General features: G+C 44.3%; 1 protein-coding gene across 9 annotated transcripts in view; it reads left to right on the top strand.

Moving 5' to 3' along the window:
• Positions 1-19,676, top strand: part of FYN (FYN proto-oncogene, Src family tyrosine kinase) — a 151,446-nt gene extending 131,770 nt beyond the window's left edge. For all 9 annotated transcript variants that reach the window (XM_075498579.1, XM_075498574.1, XM_075498582.1 and 6 more), the window contains 2 exons: positions 6,492-6,623; positions 16,768-19,676. In XM_075498579.1, the coding sequence (XP_075354694.1) occupies positions 6,492-6,623; positions 16,768-16,976 (341 nt within the window). In that variant the 3' untranslated portion in view covers positions 16,977-19,676. The remainder of the gene's footprint in view (positions 1-6,491; positions 6,624-16,767) is intronic.
• Positions 19,677-20,045: the final 369 nt, after the last annotated feature.

Raw genomic sequence — 20,045 nt, 5'->3', positions numbered from 1 at the left:
GAATCATGTTTGCCTGGCTTCATCTCATGGCGCAACTATGGAGAAGTACTTCCTTCCCATCCTTAGGGCAATGGACAATGCTTCCTTCCCCTGACCTCAGGGTCAGGCTTACGTCCTTCAGAGCTACAGAATTCCTTAAAAGAGAGACCCAAAGAGCTGTAATCACAGGCATCCTGTAGAAAGGTTTTCCTATTTTCCTACTTTCGCTAATGTTTTTTTGACCCTTTCTTAAGTGGTAGCTTATTCTAGGGACGGGAGCATTTTTGACCAAGCAGCACACTCTCAATTTACATTTCGTTGTAATTAACCTGGCTTCCAAGCCAGCTGGGCAGCCAGGGTGAGCCTAGGACCTTTAATTTATTGAAGAAGAAACATGGTTTGTAATGGGCCACTGGAATTTCTCTTCAAGTGGGATTCAGTCCTGGTTTGTTTAGTTAAACTTCAGATTTGAGCATTGCTTGGTGGAGACCACAGTATCAGAAGGAAATGTTGCCTCTGCTTGTTTCCCATGACCTATTACTTCAGCCTCCAAGGGGATGCATCTGGGGACTGCTCTGTTTATCTAGCTGACTACTGCTTCAGTGGGAATTTTGACATGGGAGGAGAGCCTGGCCAGCGGAGGGGAGGGGGATGGGGAGCGCTCCAGACTGGCAGCTCCTGTGGGAGAAAGGAAATGTTTTGCCTTATGAAATCTGAAGATTAAAGCCTTTGGTCACTCTCTCCTCAGCAGTCGTCCTTCTCTTGGCTTAAGTGTGTTAGTACAGAGCTCGTTGTCGGCGTGGGGCAGAGGTGGTTTTCTCTAGCCTTGCTTGGTCTCCTGCTCCCTTCCCCCACTGTCACTTTTGTCTCCGATTAAATATTTTGAAAGGAAACAGATGGGGATGCTTTGAGCCCCAGCGGGCTAGAGTGCAGGATTCCTGAACCTGTATGGGTATTATTCAGCCTGGTGGTAACGTTTTACTGACTGGTTTATTTTCTTTTTGATTTGAACAAAGGAGGCCTGACTGCTCCTGATTTATGAGAGGTAAATAAAAAGGGGTTCGTTGTCTGCACTGCCATTTCTCAGCAATCGTCAGGAAGGAAAGAGATGGTCACGCCACTAATGATTTAAAGTGTGTGACTAGCAGCTATACACTGCCATTAAATAATACAAAAAAAAGTTCTTGGCTTGTAATGAGCATTTGGCTCCCCTTGCCTTTAGAGGAAGTGAGTAATCAAAGGGGAAAAACATGCCTATTAAAGTGACGCCCATTTTAAAGCCTGCACTGGTGGACTGTATTGCAGCCTGCACCGTCAGGGCTTGCTTCTCTTGGCTGTTGCTGTTGCAACATCTTCCCACACACACAGTGTCGGGCATTCAGCCTTGGTTCCTTCCATCGGTGATGATGCTTGTGTCAGTCCTGTAAGGCAAGCCTTAAAAGCTCTGCTGTCCTACAGGACAGAGAGAAACTTTCCATCACCTCCACACAGGATTTCCCATGCCGTTCTGCTACCCTTACACTGATCTGGTTCACAGCTACATGGAGTTTTGGCCAAGCACATGGCATTTTTGTGGAGAGTGCCGAGTGCTCCACAAAGTTGCTGGGGAAGAGTTGTTACTATTCTAAGCAGTAGCAGCTGATACAAATTTAAAATTGCCTTAATAAAAAAAGAGCGCAGTTATTTTCCAGGCCTTGTTTCTACTGCATACACTGGCAGCACTTGCAGCAATGCCGCTCCAAGCACACATGAAACAGTAAGGATCTTTCTGATGCCTTCCAGACAAGTCAGAGTTATTTTGGGAGCTCTAGTACGTGTTTGTAAACTCTCAGATCATTTTTGCCTCCTTAACACTTAGAAATATCTCCTTCCTGCCCTGCTTAAAAACAAGTGATGCCTCTTATTTTGATTTCCTAGAAATGAGTGGGGATTTTTTTCCCCTTCCAGGCTCTCTCCAGTCCTTTTGTAGAGACTTGGCTCCCAGCTCACCAGCTAATCAGATCTCTCTTGTTCACGACTGACTGTACTGCGGGCTGTAATGTCCAGGGCTTTGTTCTTGCTCTTTGCCTGCCGTTCCCCAGGCAAGCCGCGGAGCGGATAGGAGGAAGGACTCTTGCTTCCCAACAGCCAGCCCCCAGGGTCCCGGAGGGGGATCACTCATAACGCTCCTGCAGAGATGCCATCTGCTCTGCGAGAAGGAGCATGGCCAGGTCAAGAGGAAGGGCGAGGGGAAGGGGGGTGTGCAGGCAGAGGGCGAGAGGGGTGTTTAGACCTGCAGTTCCGCCCCTTGTCCCCCGCTTCCCGGGGAGGGGTCAGCCTGCGGAGCTTGCTTCTGATCGCTGATGTTTTGCCAGGCTTGTAATTTCATGTTCGTTCTCACAGCACAAAAAATGTAATTGCGCAGTCCCTCCCACACGGCACTCATCATCGCCTACCAGGGCTGACTCGTTTCCTGTTACATGCTTGCTTCAGCACTTCGTTTTTACCTTTTGTGGCTTTCCCTTTCCAGCCCCAGGAGCAATTCGCTGCTGCACTATGTTCTCTGGTCGCAGACCCAAGAGTTCTCATGGGTTTTGGGTCGTAGAGCTTGGGGTGCTGTGCTGGGTTTGGTTTTAAGGTACGAGAGGTAGCAGCTTTGTAGCATTTCCGGAAACAGGATCATTATCAAGCTGGCAGTGGCTCTGGGGCATGAATTTCAGAGGTTTCTGCTTCACCGAGATTTAGATCTGAAAAAACAAAGCTCTGAGGGATTTTTGCTCGCCTCAGAAGAAGCCATGCTGAGAGTTGTACGTCAAGGTCACTCAATTATCCCAACCCCCTCCGCTCCTTCTCATCACGCGACCTGCTTATAGCTGATGAAGAATTAAGGCAGGGCCACAGATTGATTTTTCCCAAGGAAATCCTCCTGGGAGATAACCTGTGTGAATGCCTGGGCAGAGGTCCCAAGAACAGGGGTGAGCCTCACAAAAATCCTCAGAGGTAGGAGGCAGGGCTGGGTGCCCTAACAGTAAATTGTACAAGCAGCTTTGGCTTGATGTGGTTGCAAGCAGTGCAGAAACCCAAAAAAGGCTTTCCCCAGGCTGAAATGTTTCAAAAAAGTGACACAGATAAAAGCTGCAGATTAGTACCTCACTTTGGGGTGAAGACAGGCTATCCTGACCTAATGAATGCGGTGCACGGTTGGTTTGTACACGTGGAGTTACTGACCTGCTCGTTTGTAATAAAATGGGTTCCAGCAAAAAAAAGATAAATCCCCCCCACTGATGTAAAATCTGCCTTCAAAGTAGGAGATAGGCTGCCTTGTCAGCTGGGGTAATTTGGCTTATCAGGTTTATTAACATGCTTGTCCGTAATATGCATTTTATCTGATGATCTGATGCTGTAATTTGTTTGCAGCACAAAGTCAGCTTGTTTAATAAGCTGCTGAGGCCTGGGCAGAGAGAGGGGGTGGGTTTTTTAATCGGTGTGTTGGGAAGAGAGTAAGCGCGGAGACGGTGTCGGTCAGGAGCCATGCACAGCATCTGGCCTGTGCGAACGCTTCGTACGGCAGCAGCAATGGGGAAGCTTCGGAGCAGTGCTCAACACGTTTGGGGATTGTCATGTTTTCAGAGAAGTGCACTGCCTGTGTCTCCAGTGCCAGACATTAGATGGGGGCAGCACCTTGGGGGGATCCCTGTTAGACACACGTACACGCCCCCCCCCATTCACACCAGCTGTGTGTGATCTCTGTGTTATGGCAGTGCATGCGTTGTACCGGCAGCTGTGCTGGTAGCCAGCCTGGTATGTCTTCACTGGTCTCTGCTCTCCCCTTACTGACGGCTCTGCCGTACCGGGTTGCAGGCTCTCTTGGACCATCCAGCCTCCAGCATGTGTTGCAGGGCCAGAAAACCATGAGGCAGGGCTCTGCTAGCAACCTCTCTGCCAACCTTGCCTTTCCCTCCTCCCCATCTATCGCTTCAAACCAAAGTTCAGGAAATACTGCACAAAATGCAGAACATGTGATTTTTGTATTAGTTGTTATAGCCAGAGAATCACCCGCAGCAGAGGCAACATAGAAACGTAATGAGTAGCTATCCTGTCATCAGAAAATCCCCAGCACACACCATTTGTCTTCTCCATCAGTGCTCATCACAGTCCAATGGGGTTTGTACTGCTCTAGCTCTCAGGAAAAGGGATGTGTTGGAATTGTCCCCGCTTCTCACCTACTCACCTTGCTTCTCATCTTCCCACAGTCCCTCGACACACCACATACTCACCTCCCAGTGCCACACCGGCAGTAGATGAGGAAGGCAAAAATACTGGGGGAGTTGGCCACAAAGGAGTCTGAAGAGATTTCTGTCCTCCAAAGATGAGTTGTAGGTGGTTGCTACCTTTGGATCTGAGTATGAAGCACAAGGGAATTAGACCAGGTTTGGCTCAGCTTCTCAGAAAACCACAGCTGATTCAAGAAAAAAAAAAATTGTTGAATAAAATGTGTGCAACACGCGAACGAGCAAACCCTCATGCTTGGCTCTCTCACACACCACCAGCCAACGTCCAAGCCTTCACGCTGCTGGCCAGCCTGGAGCTATTCTTTCAGCTGGCATGGTGTGTGTGTACTATCTCAGCTGCATGTAGGAGAGAGCAGAGGGACTTTAGCCCTCGTATTCATGGCATGCCTGCATAAGCCCATCTAAAGCCATGCACTGTAGGCCTAGGGAACCTACCACCAGATAGAGGCAGCTTGCAGTTTTTCCAGGGATCAGCAAGGCCTGTATAGCCCCAGGATCTGCGGTGGCGGGGCGAGCCAGTTTCCAACCCCATGTAGCTGCTGGTGCTGCTGAAGCAGGGCCAGCTTCCAGGACAGAGTCTCAGGTGATGGCAGGCTGCTGCTGCAGAGATCTCGGACATCATGGCCAAGGGCGCTTTGAAGAGAAGATGAAGTTCTGTAAATTTTGAGTCTTGTAAACTAATATTGGTCCCATGAAGAAGTGTAAGTTAGGGAGATTGAGACCAAAGCCAAGCACCCAAATTTTAGCTCCTGCCTGCATATCAACTAATGAAAATACAGAAGAGGCAGGCTTTTCTGGAAGTGAATAGACATCCAAAAATCCTCCAGCACCTTTGCAAATCTAACCACTGATGTGTTGATGCTTAACTAGACTTAAGTTCCTGACTTCAGGCACTAGGGATTTGAAACTTTGTCTCGCGTCTTTTAATTTAGCAGGATTTACTTGACCAACTGCAATTTTCCCTACAAAAACCTATTTGTTTCTGAGTAATATTCTCTCTTAGGATCATTTACATGTAGAGCAGTAAAAATTTTAGCACACCTGATGTTTTACTAAGTAAGGAGATGAGAATTACCATGTTTACTTTGTACTCTGAGTGAAGTCAGATTGCAGCGTATAGCAGAAGATACGGGGCACTGAGCACGGGATGTGATGGCAGAACAGCGCTGGCAGGGAGCTGTAAACAGTGCCATAACTTCACTCCCTGAGAGTGATTTGTCCGCGTTGTTACACTTTCCACACTCCTCCTGAAAGCTAAGGGAACTTTTGTGAGAGGGTGGTGAGAAGTCCAAGTCAGTCTGTTTCCAAATTCAAGAGTGTTTGTCACTAGGGATCAGCAATAAGCAATGCAACTCTTTTGCTTGTATGTTAATACAAGGCACCAGGGAAATGTCTGCATATTTTTTCATACATACTACGAGTTAATTATTACCACAAGACTTTTCTTTAAAGTCATACTGAAAATATTTTCCCTAAGAAAACAGTAAATGATTGGAAAAGCAAATAAATCAGTGTTTAAAGGCTTGTTATCTCACCATCCTTACCACAACTGGCTCCTGCAAGCTCTGATGATGGATGAGCACATTAGAACTGCACGTATTTAAGGCACTACAGACTCTTCAGTGCCGGGAGCTTAAAGTACACTGTCAAGTTATAAATCACAGGCCAGAGTTGTGCCTTGACATCATTGCACTCCAAGCAACTCGAATGGCAGTATTATTTTTAAGCCCTTGCATGTTTCTAATGAAATATTAGGTTTGTTTTTAATTTACGTTTTTACCATGTTTGTTTGTTTTACATTTTGCTCAGCTTGGGCAGGGAAACTGGGAGGTACATTTCCAATAAATCTCACTTCTATTCATACGTGCTAACTGTGTTTGACTTGCAAATATCACAGGGAAATGTTAAGTTAAAACATTTTGGGAGAAAGAATTCCTATTATATTTGGCTTATTGTTTTTTAAAGCTTTTTTTTTCTTTTATAAAACTTCAAACCTGAATTAAAATGTCTTAGCCTTCTCTTGGGATGTGGGACAAACCCATCCCTTCCCTGCTAAGTCTTTCCTTCTGCCCTACGTGTTCCACCCGCCTGTCCTCTCTGACCATAGTCCACGGAGCTGTTTGTTAACACTTGCCTGCAGCTCTGTCCACCTGCACGTGCTGCAGAACACAGGAGTCACCTGCTAACCGGTACTTTGACTCTGTCTCTATTCTGATTAAGACTCATTTATTCTTTCATTAGGTGCGAAGTTTCCCATTAAATGGACTGCGCCAGAAGCGGCATTGTATGGCAGGTTCACAATCAAGTCGGATGTGTGGTCTTTTGGGATCCTACTGACAGAGCTGGTAACAAAAGGGAGAGTGCCATACCCAGGTAAGAAAACAGTCTGAGCCCTGCTTCACCTGTGGAAAGGAGTGGAAACGAGCCATATGCTTTAATTGGAATGTTTATTTATTTTCACCGGGCTCAGAGGAGGATGGTTTTCATGCATAAGTTCTGTGTATGCTTGAAAACAGTCCTGACTGAAAGCTGCTGTGTGATGATTGTGATAAAAATGACAAGAGGACAGAAAATCCAGAAAATTCAATTAATATACTTTCTAGCCAAATAATGAAAGCAATGCAAAATTACTATACTGTGGAGCAAATAGCTCTCCAACGTATTGCATTCACTTTAAGATACCAACAGTTAAACTCTCAGAGTGGCATTACTCTATTTATTCTGTCAGTCTAGTTCTCTGCAAGGTTTGATGACTGTCTGAATGTCTGGTATTACCAAATCTCTTTTTTATAAACTCTTAAATTTCAATCCTTGCTTTCGAGATGGATGGAAAGGAAAGAAAATAATTCTGTAATGTGCAGGCCAGAGCTCATGGCAGGGTCACAGCGGGGCCAGATTCTCTGCATGGGGGAACCAGAGGCCCCATGGCCCTTTGTTGAAACCCTGCCAAGTATCCGATGGATTAGGATTTGTAGGAGGGGTGACTGGATCTGCCTATGCAGAAAGAGCTTTTCGTTCTGTTGCCCCCCTGAAGACTGTAGGCATTCAGGTGAAGAGGAAAGGGGTGAGGTGAAAGCAGTGCATTACATGGAAAAGAATTTAATCCTTTCATTTTCTTATCAGCACAGATACTAACAACAGGGCATCTAGCTGCATCTTTATTCTTTTTATGAAAAAAAATTCTCTAAATACTCACCAGTATGGCTATGTGCACTGCAGCTGATTTAATGGAAAGTGCCTGTCGTGGTTTAGCCCCAGCCGGCAACTAAGCACCACGCAGCCGCTCGCTCACTCCCCCTCGGTGGGATGGGGGAGAGAATCGGAAGAGCAAAAGTAAGAAAACTTGAGGGTTGAGATAAAGACAGTTTAATAGGGAAAGCAAAAGCCGCGCACGCAAGCGAAGCAAAACAAGGAATTCATTCGCTACTTCCCATGGGCAGGCAGGTGTTCAGCCATCTCCAGGAAAGCAGGGCTCCATCACGCGTAATGGTTACTTGGGAAGACAAACGCCATCACTCCAAATGTCCCCCCTTCCTTCTTCTTCCCCAGCTTTATATACTGAGCATGACGTCATGTGGTATGGAATAGCCCTTTGGTCAGTCTGGATCAACTATCCTGGCTGTGTCCCCTCCCAGCTTCTTCTGCACCTGGCAGAGCACGGGAAGCTGAAAAGTCCTTGACTAGTACAGCAACAACTAAAACATCTCTGTATTATCAACACTGTCTTCAGCACAAATCCAAAACATAGCCCCATACCAGCCACTACGAAGAAAATTAACTCTATCTCAACTGAAACCAGGACAGTGCCCTAAAGCAGTTTCAATTTTCCAATCTGTGCCATGATCAAGCAGTCAGATCCATACATCAAACTGCGCAGGAGAAGCATCAAGGTGGAGTTCAGTTTATCCTGTGGTATCTCACACCGCTTCAGAAGGCTGAACTCAGCAAAACTAAACTCCCAGAGTTTCACCAGGAATTTCAACTTCCTAGCACCTAGCAGACAGTAGCTGATACTTGGGAAGAGAATATGGGGACTGGAAGGCTTCTCGTGATCAGCAGTGAATTTTGGCGTGATTAACAGGGAGCAGCTTAGCAAAGCTGTGACTGTGACAACAGAATGAGGTAGCAGAAAGCGAGATGACGTGTTTCTGTGGGATGGATGAGTCCCTCTGCCCAGCACTTCCCCATGCGGTTAAAGAAAAGTGGGTGTTGCCACCACATGGAGTGGCTGTGTCAGTAGCCGGCACAAAGGTCTTCTTGCCATGAGGATTACTGGCAGTGGCGTGGGAGAGATGTGATTTCCACGGGTTTATTGAGGTTTAAATGCAGACGTGGCATGGTGTGCAAAGGTCAAAGACAGAAAGAAGGTGTGTAAGACTTACCTGATACGGCGTTGCTTCCAGAGGGTGGGCAACACTCCTCGCTGGGCTGCAGGAAGAGAAAATTGCTAGTCACTACCAGCAGAGTGGGTGCACAGGGGCTCTTGCCAGCCAGGACAGAGTTAAGGTGATTTTTTTTCCCTGAGCTCCACATTGGTGGGGCAGAGATGCTTGGTGACTAAGCCTTCTCTCTTATCACGTGCATGAGCACAGACACATGAACACTCACAGGGAAAATACTATTCCAAGCAGAAGTGATCGTCTAAGCCCCGTGTTAACTCACAAGTTTGTAACTGAACACAGTGTTGGCCATGGCAGCAGAGGATGTCTGCACTTCCCAAGTGTTCCTTTCCCTCCCTGAAGGAGAAGGAGGCCACTGGATGTGCGTTTAAGTGCTTGCAATATATAACTTGTTGTAGGACCCATGACAGAAATCTCAGGCATGGTCTGTGTCCTGAAAATGTGGACAGTTTTATTATGTGGCAGTGGGAGCACATCAAACACAACTAGCGGCGTCTCTCCTCTTTCAGCACGGTCCTCCCCCTTCATCCCTCACTACATAAAGCCCTCAGACACAAAGTCCTCCGGCTCACTCTCCCCCACCCGTGCTAGGAAGACATCAAGTAGCTGGAAGCAACTTTTTGTGTGTTACATATCACAGAGTCAGCAGTTTTCTGGATGGTCATGTACTGCCTGGGTTACACCCTGCCCGAGCTCTACGCCAGGGCCCTTCCTCCCCACCGGGACTCCCACCCTGCTCAGCCAAGAGGTCTTAACCATTCTCATGGTCACCATCACTCCCCTCTGTCAGTTTTACCTAAGGGCAGCCTCTATTTTAAATGTGAATTTCCAAAGTCTTTAGAGATTTCAATTCGGTCTCATTCCCCAGACCCTAACTGGGAAAGCTTTCATAGGCTGAGGCAACAGCGAAGGGGAACTGGGGCCTTCTCAGAAGGGTCTGTCTTTGCATGCGGGTTGAAAGGAGGGCTCGGACTTCCCAAGGTGACAAAGACCTCCTGAGCTCCTCAGAAAAGACTCTGTTTTCCTCTGACAGAGAAAGGATCATCCATCTCCTTCATACTGGGGAGAGGAAGGACCTCCTGCGAGGATAAAGCTTCATGAATTCAGGTCCCCGTCTGGGGCAGGGAGTAGGGTTCAGATGCACCCACAGGGCTTTTCCTGCCATGGCAGCATGGCTTCCGCGAGGAGGAAAAGGCGGGAGTTCAACCACCCTGAGAGGCAAGACTCAGCCCTCCTCACCCAAGTAGACAACCTATAGGTGAGAGAATGCAGTTCGTAGGCACTGCCAACCACTTTGGCACCCAAGGCATGTGGATTTGCAAGCTCTGGAAAGCGTTGGCCTTGAAACAAAGAGGGTCATGGAGCTGTCACTCTGCTGTAATACCCAGTTTCTGAAATAGTTGTGGGCATGTTGTCCTGATGTTCCCGCTTACAGCTTGTAGCAGGCCGGGGGGAGCAGGGAGAGGCCCTCAGACAAAGGCATTGCTCTCTTGCTTGACAAGATCTTAGTGCCTGGAGAGGTTATTTATAGCACACACCCCAGTCCCGTGGTGGTAACCATGCCTGCAGGGCACTGCACCTCATGCCTTGGAGAACCAGGCATTGTTTTGAGCTTGTGTAGAAGGAGGGAGAAGCACAACGAGGAGGACAGAAGGAGAAAGCAGGCAGTATATAGGAGGGGAACAGACTGTGTGGAACAGGACTTGGCATTCGTTGTCCCCCAGATTTCAACCAGTTCCTGTCCTGATGCCCCATTTTTGGAAGAGAGCCTGGAGCAGTGGCAGGACATGTGAGCAGTAAAGATTTTGCTGGCAGAGATGAAGATCAGGCTAGAGTTCATAATCAAAGCCTTGCCCCAGACCCTATAGCTCCCACAAGCAAGACTGACTTTTTGACAGGTGTCCTCATCTTCATCCTTTAACCAAGCCTGTTTCTCTGTCAATGGACATAACGGACCGCTATGATTACTAATTTATTAGTCTTTTTCCCAGCCTTCCCTAATGCTTTCCCATTCTTTTCACAAGGCAGCAGACTGAAATAAGCAACTTTCACAGTCTTTCTGGGCATTGAGGTTCTATTTCCACTATTACAGTGGGGAAATAAAAACCAGATATGGGCAGAAGAGGAGCCAAGTTTAAAAAATAGTCTGCTTAGTCGACCTTTTTCAGTGTCTGTTTCTTTCCCCTTTCACAAATTCCCCTTGGATCTTAGTTTTGGGGTTTTTTAAATGGAGTTTGAGAGTAGGAGGCTGCATTTCTCTAGCAGTAGTCAGAGAATTTGGGGTTTTTTTAACATGTTGCCTTTTGGATAGGCAAAAATCTCAGCTGCACTAAACAAGCACCTCTGAACTTGCCCCTTCTGCTTTTTGCTGCACTTGTCACATCACGAGCATTTACATTTTATGTCTAGTGTGACAGCCACCGTGATGCTATCCACATTGCTGCCTCCGGCCAGGCAGGTCTTTGTGTTGGGGTTCCAAGCAGCTCTGCAGTCCCTGGGGGGCTGTGTTCAGCCTCCTCATCCCTGGGGGAAGCTGGGCCACAAGTGCCAGAGAGCGCATGGTATGCTGCCCAAGGCTGTGGCCAAGTATACATCAGTGAGCCAGCGTATGTGTGTGTACCGTCATCATGGATGGTAGATAAGGAGTTGAGAGAGAAGCTTACTCAGCACATAGCACAGATACGCTCAGGTGGGTTTCTTTGTAAGCAGGAAAGCTCCAATCACAAATGCTGTAGCTCAAAGTTGCATCTCTTATACCAAGCAAATAACAACTTATTTTAAAAACCAAAACCAAAACAAACAAAAAACTCCGCCAACAGATATTGATAGCCTATCTTTGTGGGTGTTTTGAGGATGAGGAGTTGTTGGGGGTTTTCAGGCCTTAATTTCTAAATGAAGTGGCATGACTTCCAGATTTTTGAAACTTGTTACTACTTTTGCACAGAAATAACTAGGCTCATATTGTACTCAGTAAGAACAGCATTATGCTTCAAAGGTTGTCTTCCTTTAGGAGCAGCTTTCCTGTTTGCTTCAGTGCACTATCATGCCTATGTATGGAATAATCTCCCTGCCTAAGTCCCATATCCCATCCCTGTGCCCTCACCTCTGGCTTTTCTTTGGGGCTGTCCATGGAAGTTAGAAATTCTGCTTCTAGATGATACTGAACAAAACCCAAAAATCACCCTGTCTCCATTGTACCTCTCTCTTTTGAGGGCATGCTCTGAGTGCCAACGTGATCCAGCTCCTCTGGAGGATGACACAGTTTTGCCTTCTCAACTGTACTAGAGAAGGGCCAACGTGGCCACGTCTGAGGAACCTTTGAACATGAGCAGAGGCACAGCTCTGGGTTCTTGGAGAATCTGAAATACAGCATTTCTGGGGACGGACAGCAGCTGAGCTGTTGTTTTAAGAGTCCTACTTTAAGCATTTGTGTCTGTATTAGTTTGATCATTGGTCTGAAAGCATGCAGTGGGTCTTGAAGGAGCATAATTCTCAGTCCAACAGAAGAAAGCAAGAATAAAGCAGTTTAAAACCATCACTGTCCTCACTGGACTTCCCGTTGCCCAAAGTAATCTATATAGCTTATTAGCTTTGGATATGGGGTGCTGCCTAGTTACAGTAATGTTTCCTGTCTTCTGGATGAGCAGCGTTGCCCAGATCTGTGCTATTTGCACATCTGCTGTGCTCCATCTAATCAAGCTCCTCAGAGCACTCCAAAGCACTTTCCAGTGTTTTCTTTAGTCACAACTGGAAACTTTACATCCTCTTTTATGTCACAGTAACTCTTACTACTGCAGCTTTTCTAGGAAGAGTCAAGCAGCATTGCATTTCTGTCCCCATTCCATATGGGCAGTAGATTTTTATTGTATTGAGCGTTAAAGTAGCCATATCCTGTGGCATCCTAAGATTATTGGAGATTTCACTAATAAAGCTAGATGGTGGGAGGTTATTTTATTTTTGGACTTCTCAGGGAATAAGAAGCTAATGGAAAAGCCATCTTTTGGAAATTGGATGTTTCCTTCTTGTTCCAAATGGTAATTCTAGAAACATCATGAGCACAAACTGATTTTTCAAGCAGGTGAAATAGCTGTAGTCTACAGAAGAATATTGCTGAGTATTTTATTCCACAGCTTTAAGGATTTTAGGATAAACTTGCATACTGCAAGCAGAATTTCATTTATTATTTACTAAAAAGTTGAAACTCTCGGGTATTCATTAGGAGAGAGGAGTTGTACAGACTGCTCAAATATTCTCTCTGTGGTGTTAGAAGTGCAGATACAACAGGCTCCTGCTATCAAAAGAGAAACACTAAAACTTGTAGGATAAGATAAGTGAATCTAGATAATAGGTTTGTAAACATAAGTAGGCCTTTTAAGAGGTAAAAAGTATACCTGAAACACTGCTATTTTTATAAGTCTGACTAGTAATCCAATCAATTTTGAAGAAAATGTATTTGAAACTCCTTTTTTAAATTAGCAGCACACGTCAAAGCTGACAGAATTTCTTTGACAAATCCTAGGTGCTGCAGCCCTTGCTGGATGTATGAATTTCAGTAAGGAACATGAGGATTACTTGGTTTAGTTTCATATCTGGGTTTTACTGGGAGGGAGGGGAAAGGAGAAAGGAAAAGAAGGGCATTTTCCTGGATTATACCATGATGAGAAAACCCGGCTTGACTGACTTTCCAGGGACAAAAATTGACTATGATTTCAGACAGCAATGTGTTTTTTATGTTCTTTTTTCTATCCTTTTTTTTTAAAAAAAGGGAAGTGAAGAGCTGTTTATGTTTTTCCTCCCCACTCTCTCTCCTCAGGGTTTTTCTTCCAGCATACAGTTCGTTATCAAGTTTCAGAGTGTGCTTTGCAGCACTGAGTAATGCACTGGATAAAAATGCCAAACATTTGATATCTTAGAATAACAAATCAGTTGGGAAGGAGCTTTTCTGCTGCTATTGCTTCCACCCGTGTTGTACTTAAAGGGGTACTGCCAAAATAAAAACAAAGAATGCAGCTCGTTTCTGGTTTAGGTATACACAATAGATGAGTTTCTGGTAACGCTTATTTTCATAGCCTTTAATATATAAGGGAAGCAAAGCACAGCAGAAGTTCTTACCACAAAACATGAGGTAATTCAGCTGATTCAAAGACAAGAATATGGAAAAAGGGTGCAGATTTTTGTTCAAAACACAAATTTACAAAAACTAATATGGAGAACACAACGTGAGCAAAGTGCCCATTTTTTTCTTGCGGCATCTTGAAAACAGCAAGGCCAGAAGGTTTGGGTTGATTCTGCCTTTGGGTTGGTGATGACTAACAGACCACTAGCATTGTTTTGTAATTTAATAAACAAGTAAAATATGTTTGAAAATGTTCTTGTTGGATAATGAGGAACACCCAAACCTTTGTTCAGTGTGTGGCAAGCTTTTCTGGTTTGTTGTGAGGCTGTGTGACCTAACAACATCCGTTTGGAGTCAGTAATACAGGAGAACCTTAACTCTATGCAGAATCTGATGTCTGCAGAGGACCGTTATTACTCTATTTTCATCACCCTGTGGAGTCCTAACCACGGACCACTATAGGTGCCATACAAAGTGTTTGTTCCTACTCATAAACATCTAACACCAAGAATAGAGTGGGTGGATGCAGGTGATAAATCAAACACAAGAAACCAGTGCTGAAGTGTTGGTCTGCAGGTTAGGAAATACTGTAAATTAGTAGTCTAACCTTTCTTTTTGCAATTATCACTGCTCAAGGGAACAGTAAGGAGAGGTTTGTAGGAGGATGAGGCAGTTTTCTGGGGAGGTTCCTCCATGCACAACAGGCAGCATAAGAAAGAGCACATCAGTGCTTGTTTGAAAATCGAAGGTGCTGCAGTAAGCTAACCAGAACTGTGAATTGACCAGGACATGGCCAAATGAGAGCCTAAATGCTAGTGGGGCAGCCTGTGAGAGGCTTTGAAAGTGAAGACAAGCAGCTAGTATTTTACATAGTAAGCAACAAGGAGCAAGTGGCAAGACCATGCAAGGGGTGGTTACAGTAGCAGGCTGGGGAAAATGATCCTTGCAGAGACACTGCAAATGGATATCAGCAGGAGAAAATTACCCTGTCAAGATAAGAGGAAAAGATGTTTTGTAATCCTAACATGAGATGAGAATCTAGATGTGGATGGTCAGGAAAGGCTTTATTTTGCAGATGCTTCTTTCAAAACATCTTTACGAATTAAACACAGCCAGGACGTGAGGACACAGAGTAAAGACCAAATCCAAGGATACAGCTAAGTTACCAGCCTAAATGCTATGCAGTGTAAGGATATTATTCCCACTAGTCAAGGTGTAGAGTAGACAAATGAATCTGTATTGAAGAAGGTGGTTGAATTATTTCTCACAAATAAGTTTACCAAAAATATGAGGTAGAAACGATCCCCTGGGTCCTGAAGGTGGGACAAGAAAATTCTTCAAGAGGACACCCTGAAAGAAGCAAGTGGAGGAGACCCAGGGAAGGATGGTGTCATGGAAGCCAGGGGGAGGGTAAGCTAACAGAAAGAGCAACATCAAGGTGCTGGTTTCTAGATTTGGTCATGGAGGAACTTAAATGTCCCTACTAGTTCTCCTGCAGAGCTGCTTGGCAGGACCCACTAAGTCAGGGGCGTGAAGCCTGCAGATATTTTTCAGCAGAGGACTGGGGCAGGGCTTGCCAACTGGCAAGCCACAAAGCTTGCAGTCAGTGTGCACACTTTCTCTGAAATACTTCTGCATGCCTGTGGTGCCAGTCTTACCTTTAGTACTGTTAAAAAGCCAAAGGAATTACTGGAAGAGGTATTTAAACTGAAGTTGAGGTTGACTGCAATTAATGTATGGTGAAAAGCACTTCAGCAGAGGAATCAAGGGTTGAAGGGGTTGCATAGAAAAGAGAAGGTAACAAAGGGCCTGGCTTGCCTCTTAGAGACAAGCATGATGATAATATAACTTTTTACCTTTTTTGAGAGAGCGCTATGGTTCTGCAGTGGAGCTGTTTTGCTTGGTGTTTGACTTGTCTTCTGAGCAACTTTGTTCTCTTCTGGGTTGGGATGGAACAGTGGAATATGGTAGAAACAATACTAACCAGCACAGATCGAGGGGGTGCGGATCAGCAGCAGCAGTAAGCTTCTGAACTGACGTTGAAGGTAATGCTGCTGGACATCCCTGGTAGCCCAAAGTAGCAGTTTGTCTTGAAGTCTCTGCAGCATGACCTCACAGAGCACTTCAAGAAGGCCCACGCGCTCAGTATGAGGGTTTCAAAAATGAATCTAAATCTCTAGAATTTTGAATAGTATTTGTTGTAATGCATTTATTTTCCTTAACCACTTCACATAATGTATTTCATGGCTACTGTTGTTGGAGAGGGAAAACGCCAAATCCTGCCCATTGTGAATAAGCCAAGAGGGTAACCATGGGAGCAGCATTTTCACAGAATCACAGAATCGTATAGGTTGGAAAAGACCTTTATGATCATCGAGTCCAACCGTAAACCTAACACTACCAAGACCACCACTAAACCATGTCCCTAAGCACCTCATCCAAATGTCTTTAAAATACCTCCAGGGATGGCGACTCCACCACTTCCCTGGGCAGCCTGTTCCAATGCTGGACAACCCTTTCAGTGAAGTAAAATTTCCTAATATCCAGTCTAAACCTCCCCTGGCGCAACTTGAGGCCATTTCCTCTTGTCCTATCACTTGTTACCTTGGAGAAGAGACCGACCCCCACCTCTCTACAGCCTCCTTTCAGGTAGTTGTAGAGAGCAATGAGGTCTCCCCTCAGCCTCCTTTTCTCCAGGCTAAACAACCCCAGTTCCCTCAGCCGCTCCTCAGAAGACTTCTGCTCCAGACCCTTCACCAGCTTCGTGGCCCTGATGATTTTACTCATCACCGGATCCTAAAACCCGCTACTGAGAAAGAAAATAATCCAGGTTACCTTGCAGTAGATGAAGAGCTGAAACAGGACATTGGGGTGGTTTTGTTTCGCTTGTCTGCACCCAAAGAAATTAGTATGATCAAGAAAACCATATGTATTGTAAGATATAACTATACTCGGGTTAATTTTCCTGTAATTTAAGTGTGGATTTGTCTGCCCTTTACAGGCATGAATAACCGTGAAGTCTTGGAGCAAGTAGAACGTGGTTATCGGATGCCATGTCCTCAGGACTGTCCCATCTCCTTGCACGAGCTTATGATCCACTGCTGGAAAAAAGACCCAGAGGAGCGTCCAACTTTCGAATATTTGCAGGGTTTCCTTGAAGACTACTTCACTGCAACAGAACCCCAGTACCAGCCCGGCGACAACCTGTAAATCGCTGGTCTCCAGACACTGTCATGAATTACCAGGTGTTTCTCAGCCCTGCCCCACCTGTCCTTCAGCTTCCAACTCCGTGATCGGCTTCTCCAGAGTGCAGCATCTTCCAGCACCGCCATGCACAGGAGGGGCTGAAGCTGGGAACTTCTGCAGCCCTTGCCTACCACCACTTGTCCTAATCTGAATGTCCTGGATGAAAAGGAGAAAAACACTTGTTTTTTCTTAATCAAAGACTCCAAAACTGCATTGTATTGATGTTATGTAAACTGCAAAACCTCTGTTCATTGTAAATAGTAACTCAGTGCCAATAACTGATCCTAGTGCTTTCCTTTTTTTAAAACGCAAAACCTATGTGATTTTAACTAGTCTTCTCCTGATTCAACTAAAAGTATTATTTTCCAGAAGTGGCCTCTTTGTCTAAAACATTTTTTTTCATGTTTTAACAAATTAAAAAAAAAATCAGGACAGGTGTTTGGTTTTTTGCTTTTTTATATATAAAATATATATAATATATATACATACCTGTACATACAGTATATGGGTGCTATTGCAGAGGAAACTCATTTGGAATTGAATGAATCCTGCTGCAGCAGTACCCAGAAAGTGATAATTTTACTGCAGACATGAATACACTGGTGAGATTCTGAAAGCCAGTGATCTAATTTTTGGCTTTTGCCAAGCATGATTTTTTTAAATTGGATTGCACTTTTTGTTTATGATTATGTACCTGTAGATGGTTGTAACTTTGCTCTTTCAGGAATCATGTGCTGTATTCACAGTAATGTTTCCAATGTTTGACAAGTGTGTGATGATTTGTTCTTGAAATTAAAACGAACATATTTAAAGCAAGAAAACTACACCATCACCGTTTGAACTGGAAAATTGAAACTGCAAGGACTTCTTGTATCAAAACATGTATACTGAAATGTTTCGAAAAGATTTATTAAACAGTATAACCACATTCAGATGGTCTTAAAATCATAGCATTTTAGCCATGTCCACTTGCTAAACTGTCAGTCATGCAACTAGGATTTTTCTGTTTTATGTGTAACATTTTTCCATTGTAAAATAAGTGTGTTAAATGTCCTGTACTGCTAATGAAATTACTTTCTCTATGTCTGCAAGTTCTCCAGTGGAATTACTATGCACTTCTTTACATTTCATGGGGGATGCACAGAACAAAGTATTACCTTTTCAGTTGTCTGTACCAGCCTTGAATTACTTACGTTTAACCAAAAAAAAAATTCTTTTCTATTTCTATTGAGTTTTTAATACTGAGTTGCAAATTTTAAAGTCTTAATTACATTTTGTTATGGTTTATTTGCAAGTTTACATTTTAAAACTGTTTAACTTTCTTAATTTAGTAATTAAAAAAAAGCATTTTACATTTGGATAGTTGTTCTTTTGTTTAAACTGTGGAGATAATGGTGGAGATGAGATAAAATCTTTTCAAGAAGGGGTGTCATGCCATTTGGGGCATCATATTTCATAGGAGTATGCAGACCAGTCACCTATGGGACATCATTTTCCAAATTACAAAGTCAATATGTTTTTAAGCAGCTGGAGTTCAACTGTAAGGAAGATGGTTGAATGCATAGCTAGTCTCTCATTTCTCTGTTCTACAAGCAGTTTATTCTTTAATAGTTCTGTTGCATTTAACGTGAATACTTTTACATTTACAAGTGTTTCAGGAAAAGATTTTCTATGCCTTGTATTGCTGTTATTGCTTTAAAATATTGCACCCAAGTAAGACTTCCTGACAGTTGAAACTTTTTTTTTTAATTATTTAATACGTAGATTGTGAATTCATATTCTGAATATTCACATATTTTCTAAAGAGAACCTTTTTCTGTTCCTGAAAACTAACCCAATAATGAATTGAGATTCAGAAAACAAATTATCGTCGTTGTTTTAATATTTTCTATACAAAACAGTGACTGAAAAGCCTCTTGCAAAGGAAGGTTCCACACTTAGCCTTTCTTGAAGTGTGAATTTATATGGCAATGTTGCTTGTTACCAGATTTCCATGATAAATTGGTTAACGTTTTACATGTAGTCTATAAGTAATGTTATGTACATGATATATTCAATGTTGCTGTACCTGTAGCTGTGGAGTACTGAAGAGGCCATAATTCTTGTTGGACTTTTAGCTTCCTCTTAGTACTTACAAAGCAAGTCATGGTCCTCTTTTTCCCACAGCTACCCCCCTGCCTTAAAACGTCATCCACTGAACTGAGGACTCCGTAGTAACTCAGCGGGCTGGCGAAGCCAAAATGTCACGTACTCAGCCCAGTGCTCGGTGGCAAAGCACGGCCGTTCTGCCAAGTTCCTTAGCAGCCTTTGCTATGCCACAAACTTAAGTGCAGTTTCCATCTGTAACGCGGGATGAGCCTAAAACATTAGTTTCGCCTGTGTTTCTCGCTGGAAGTAAGACTCAGATGGGGCGTTGTTGGGGTTTTATGGCCTTTACTTCTGATTCTTGGGTTTGTTGTTTCTTGTATCGCATTCGGTCTATGAGTACCATGTCGGTCTCTGCCGCATCTCTGCCTGCAGCTGGCTTGTGTGCAGACTGGTGCCGCTGTTGAGTGGCAAATCCAGACCATTTCTCATCGGTAGCTCTTCTGCTTCTTTTTCTTAATGTTGGGAGTTTTGTTGTTTGGGTTTTTTAATCTCTCAAATAAAAACATTAGCAAAAATTTAAACAAGGTTGTTAGCATTTTTGCTATAAATTAATAAAAACCTTTTCTTAAGCACTGTGTATACACCACAAATAGCTGTGTGGTGACTGTAAAAGTTGAATTCACAGATTAAAAATCTCCTGTTCCCTCCAATATTTTTTTAAATGAAGGCTAAATAAATCCTATCCAGATAAAAACAATTGGCCAAACGCTCCCCCCACCAGCACACCTGACTCCCAACCGATCCTTGGTTTGTCGGCGAAGTTCCAGAAAAGGCGACCTACCAGCAGCTGAAAGGACTCCGTGGGGTGACCCAGGCATCTCCAGGCCAAACTTAATCCAATACCAGTCCCAGGAAAAATGACAGGCGGAAATGCAACATTGCTGT

The sequence above is a fragment of the Mycteria americana genome, chromosome 3 (assembly GCF_035582795.1).
Source record: "Mycteria americana isolate JAX WOST 10 ecotype Jacksonville Zoo and Gardens chromosome 3, USCA_MyAme_1.0, whole genome shotgun sequence".
NCBI lineage: Eukaryota > Metazoa > Chordata > Aves > Ciconiiformes > Ciconiidae > Mycteria > Mycteria americana.
The sequence above is the reverse complement of the archived record's forward strand: the minus strand, read 5'-3'. Positions and strand labels throughout refer to the sequence as shown.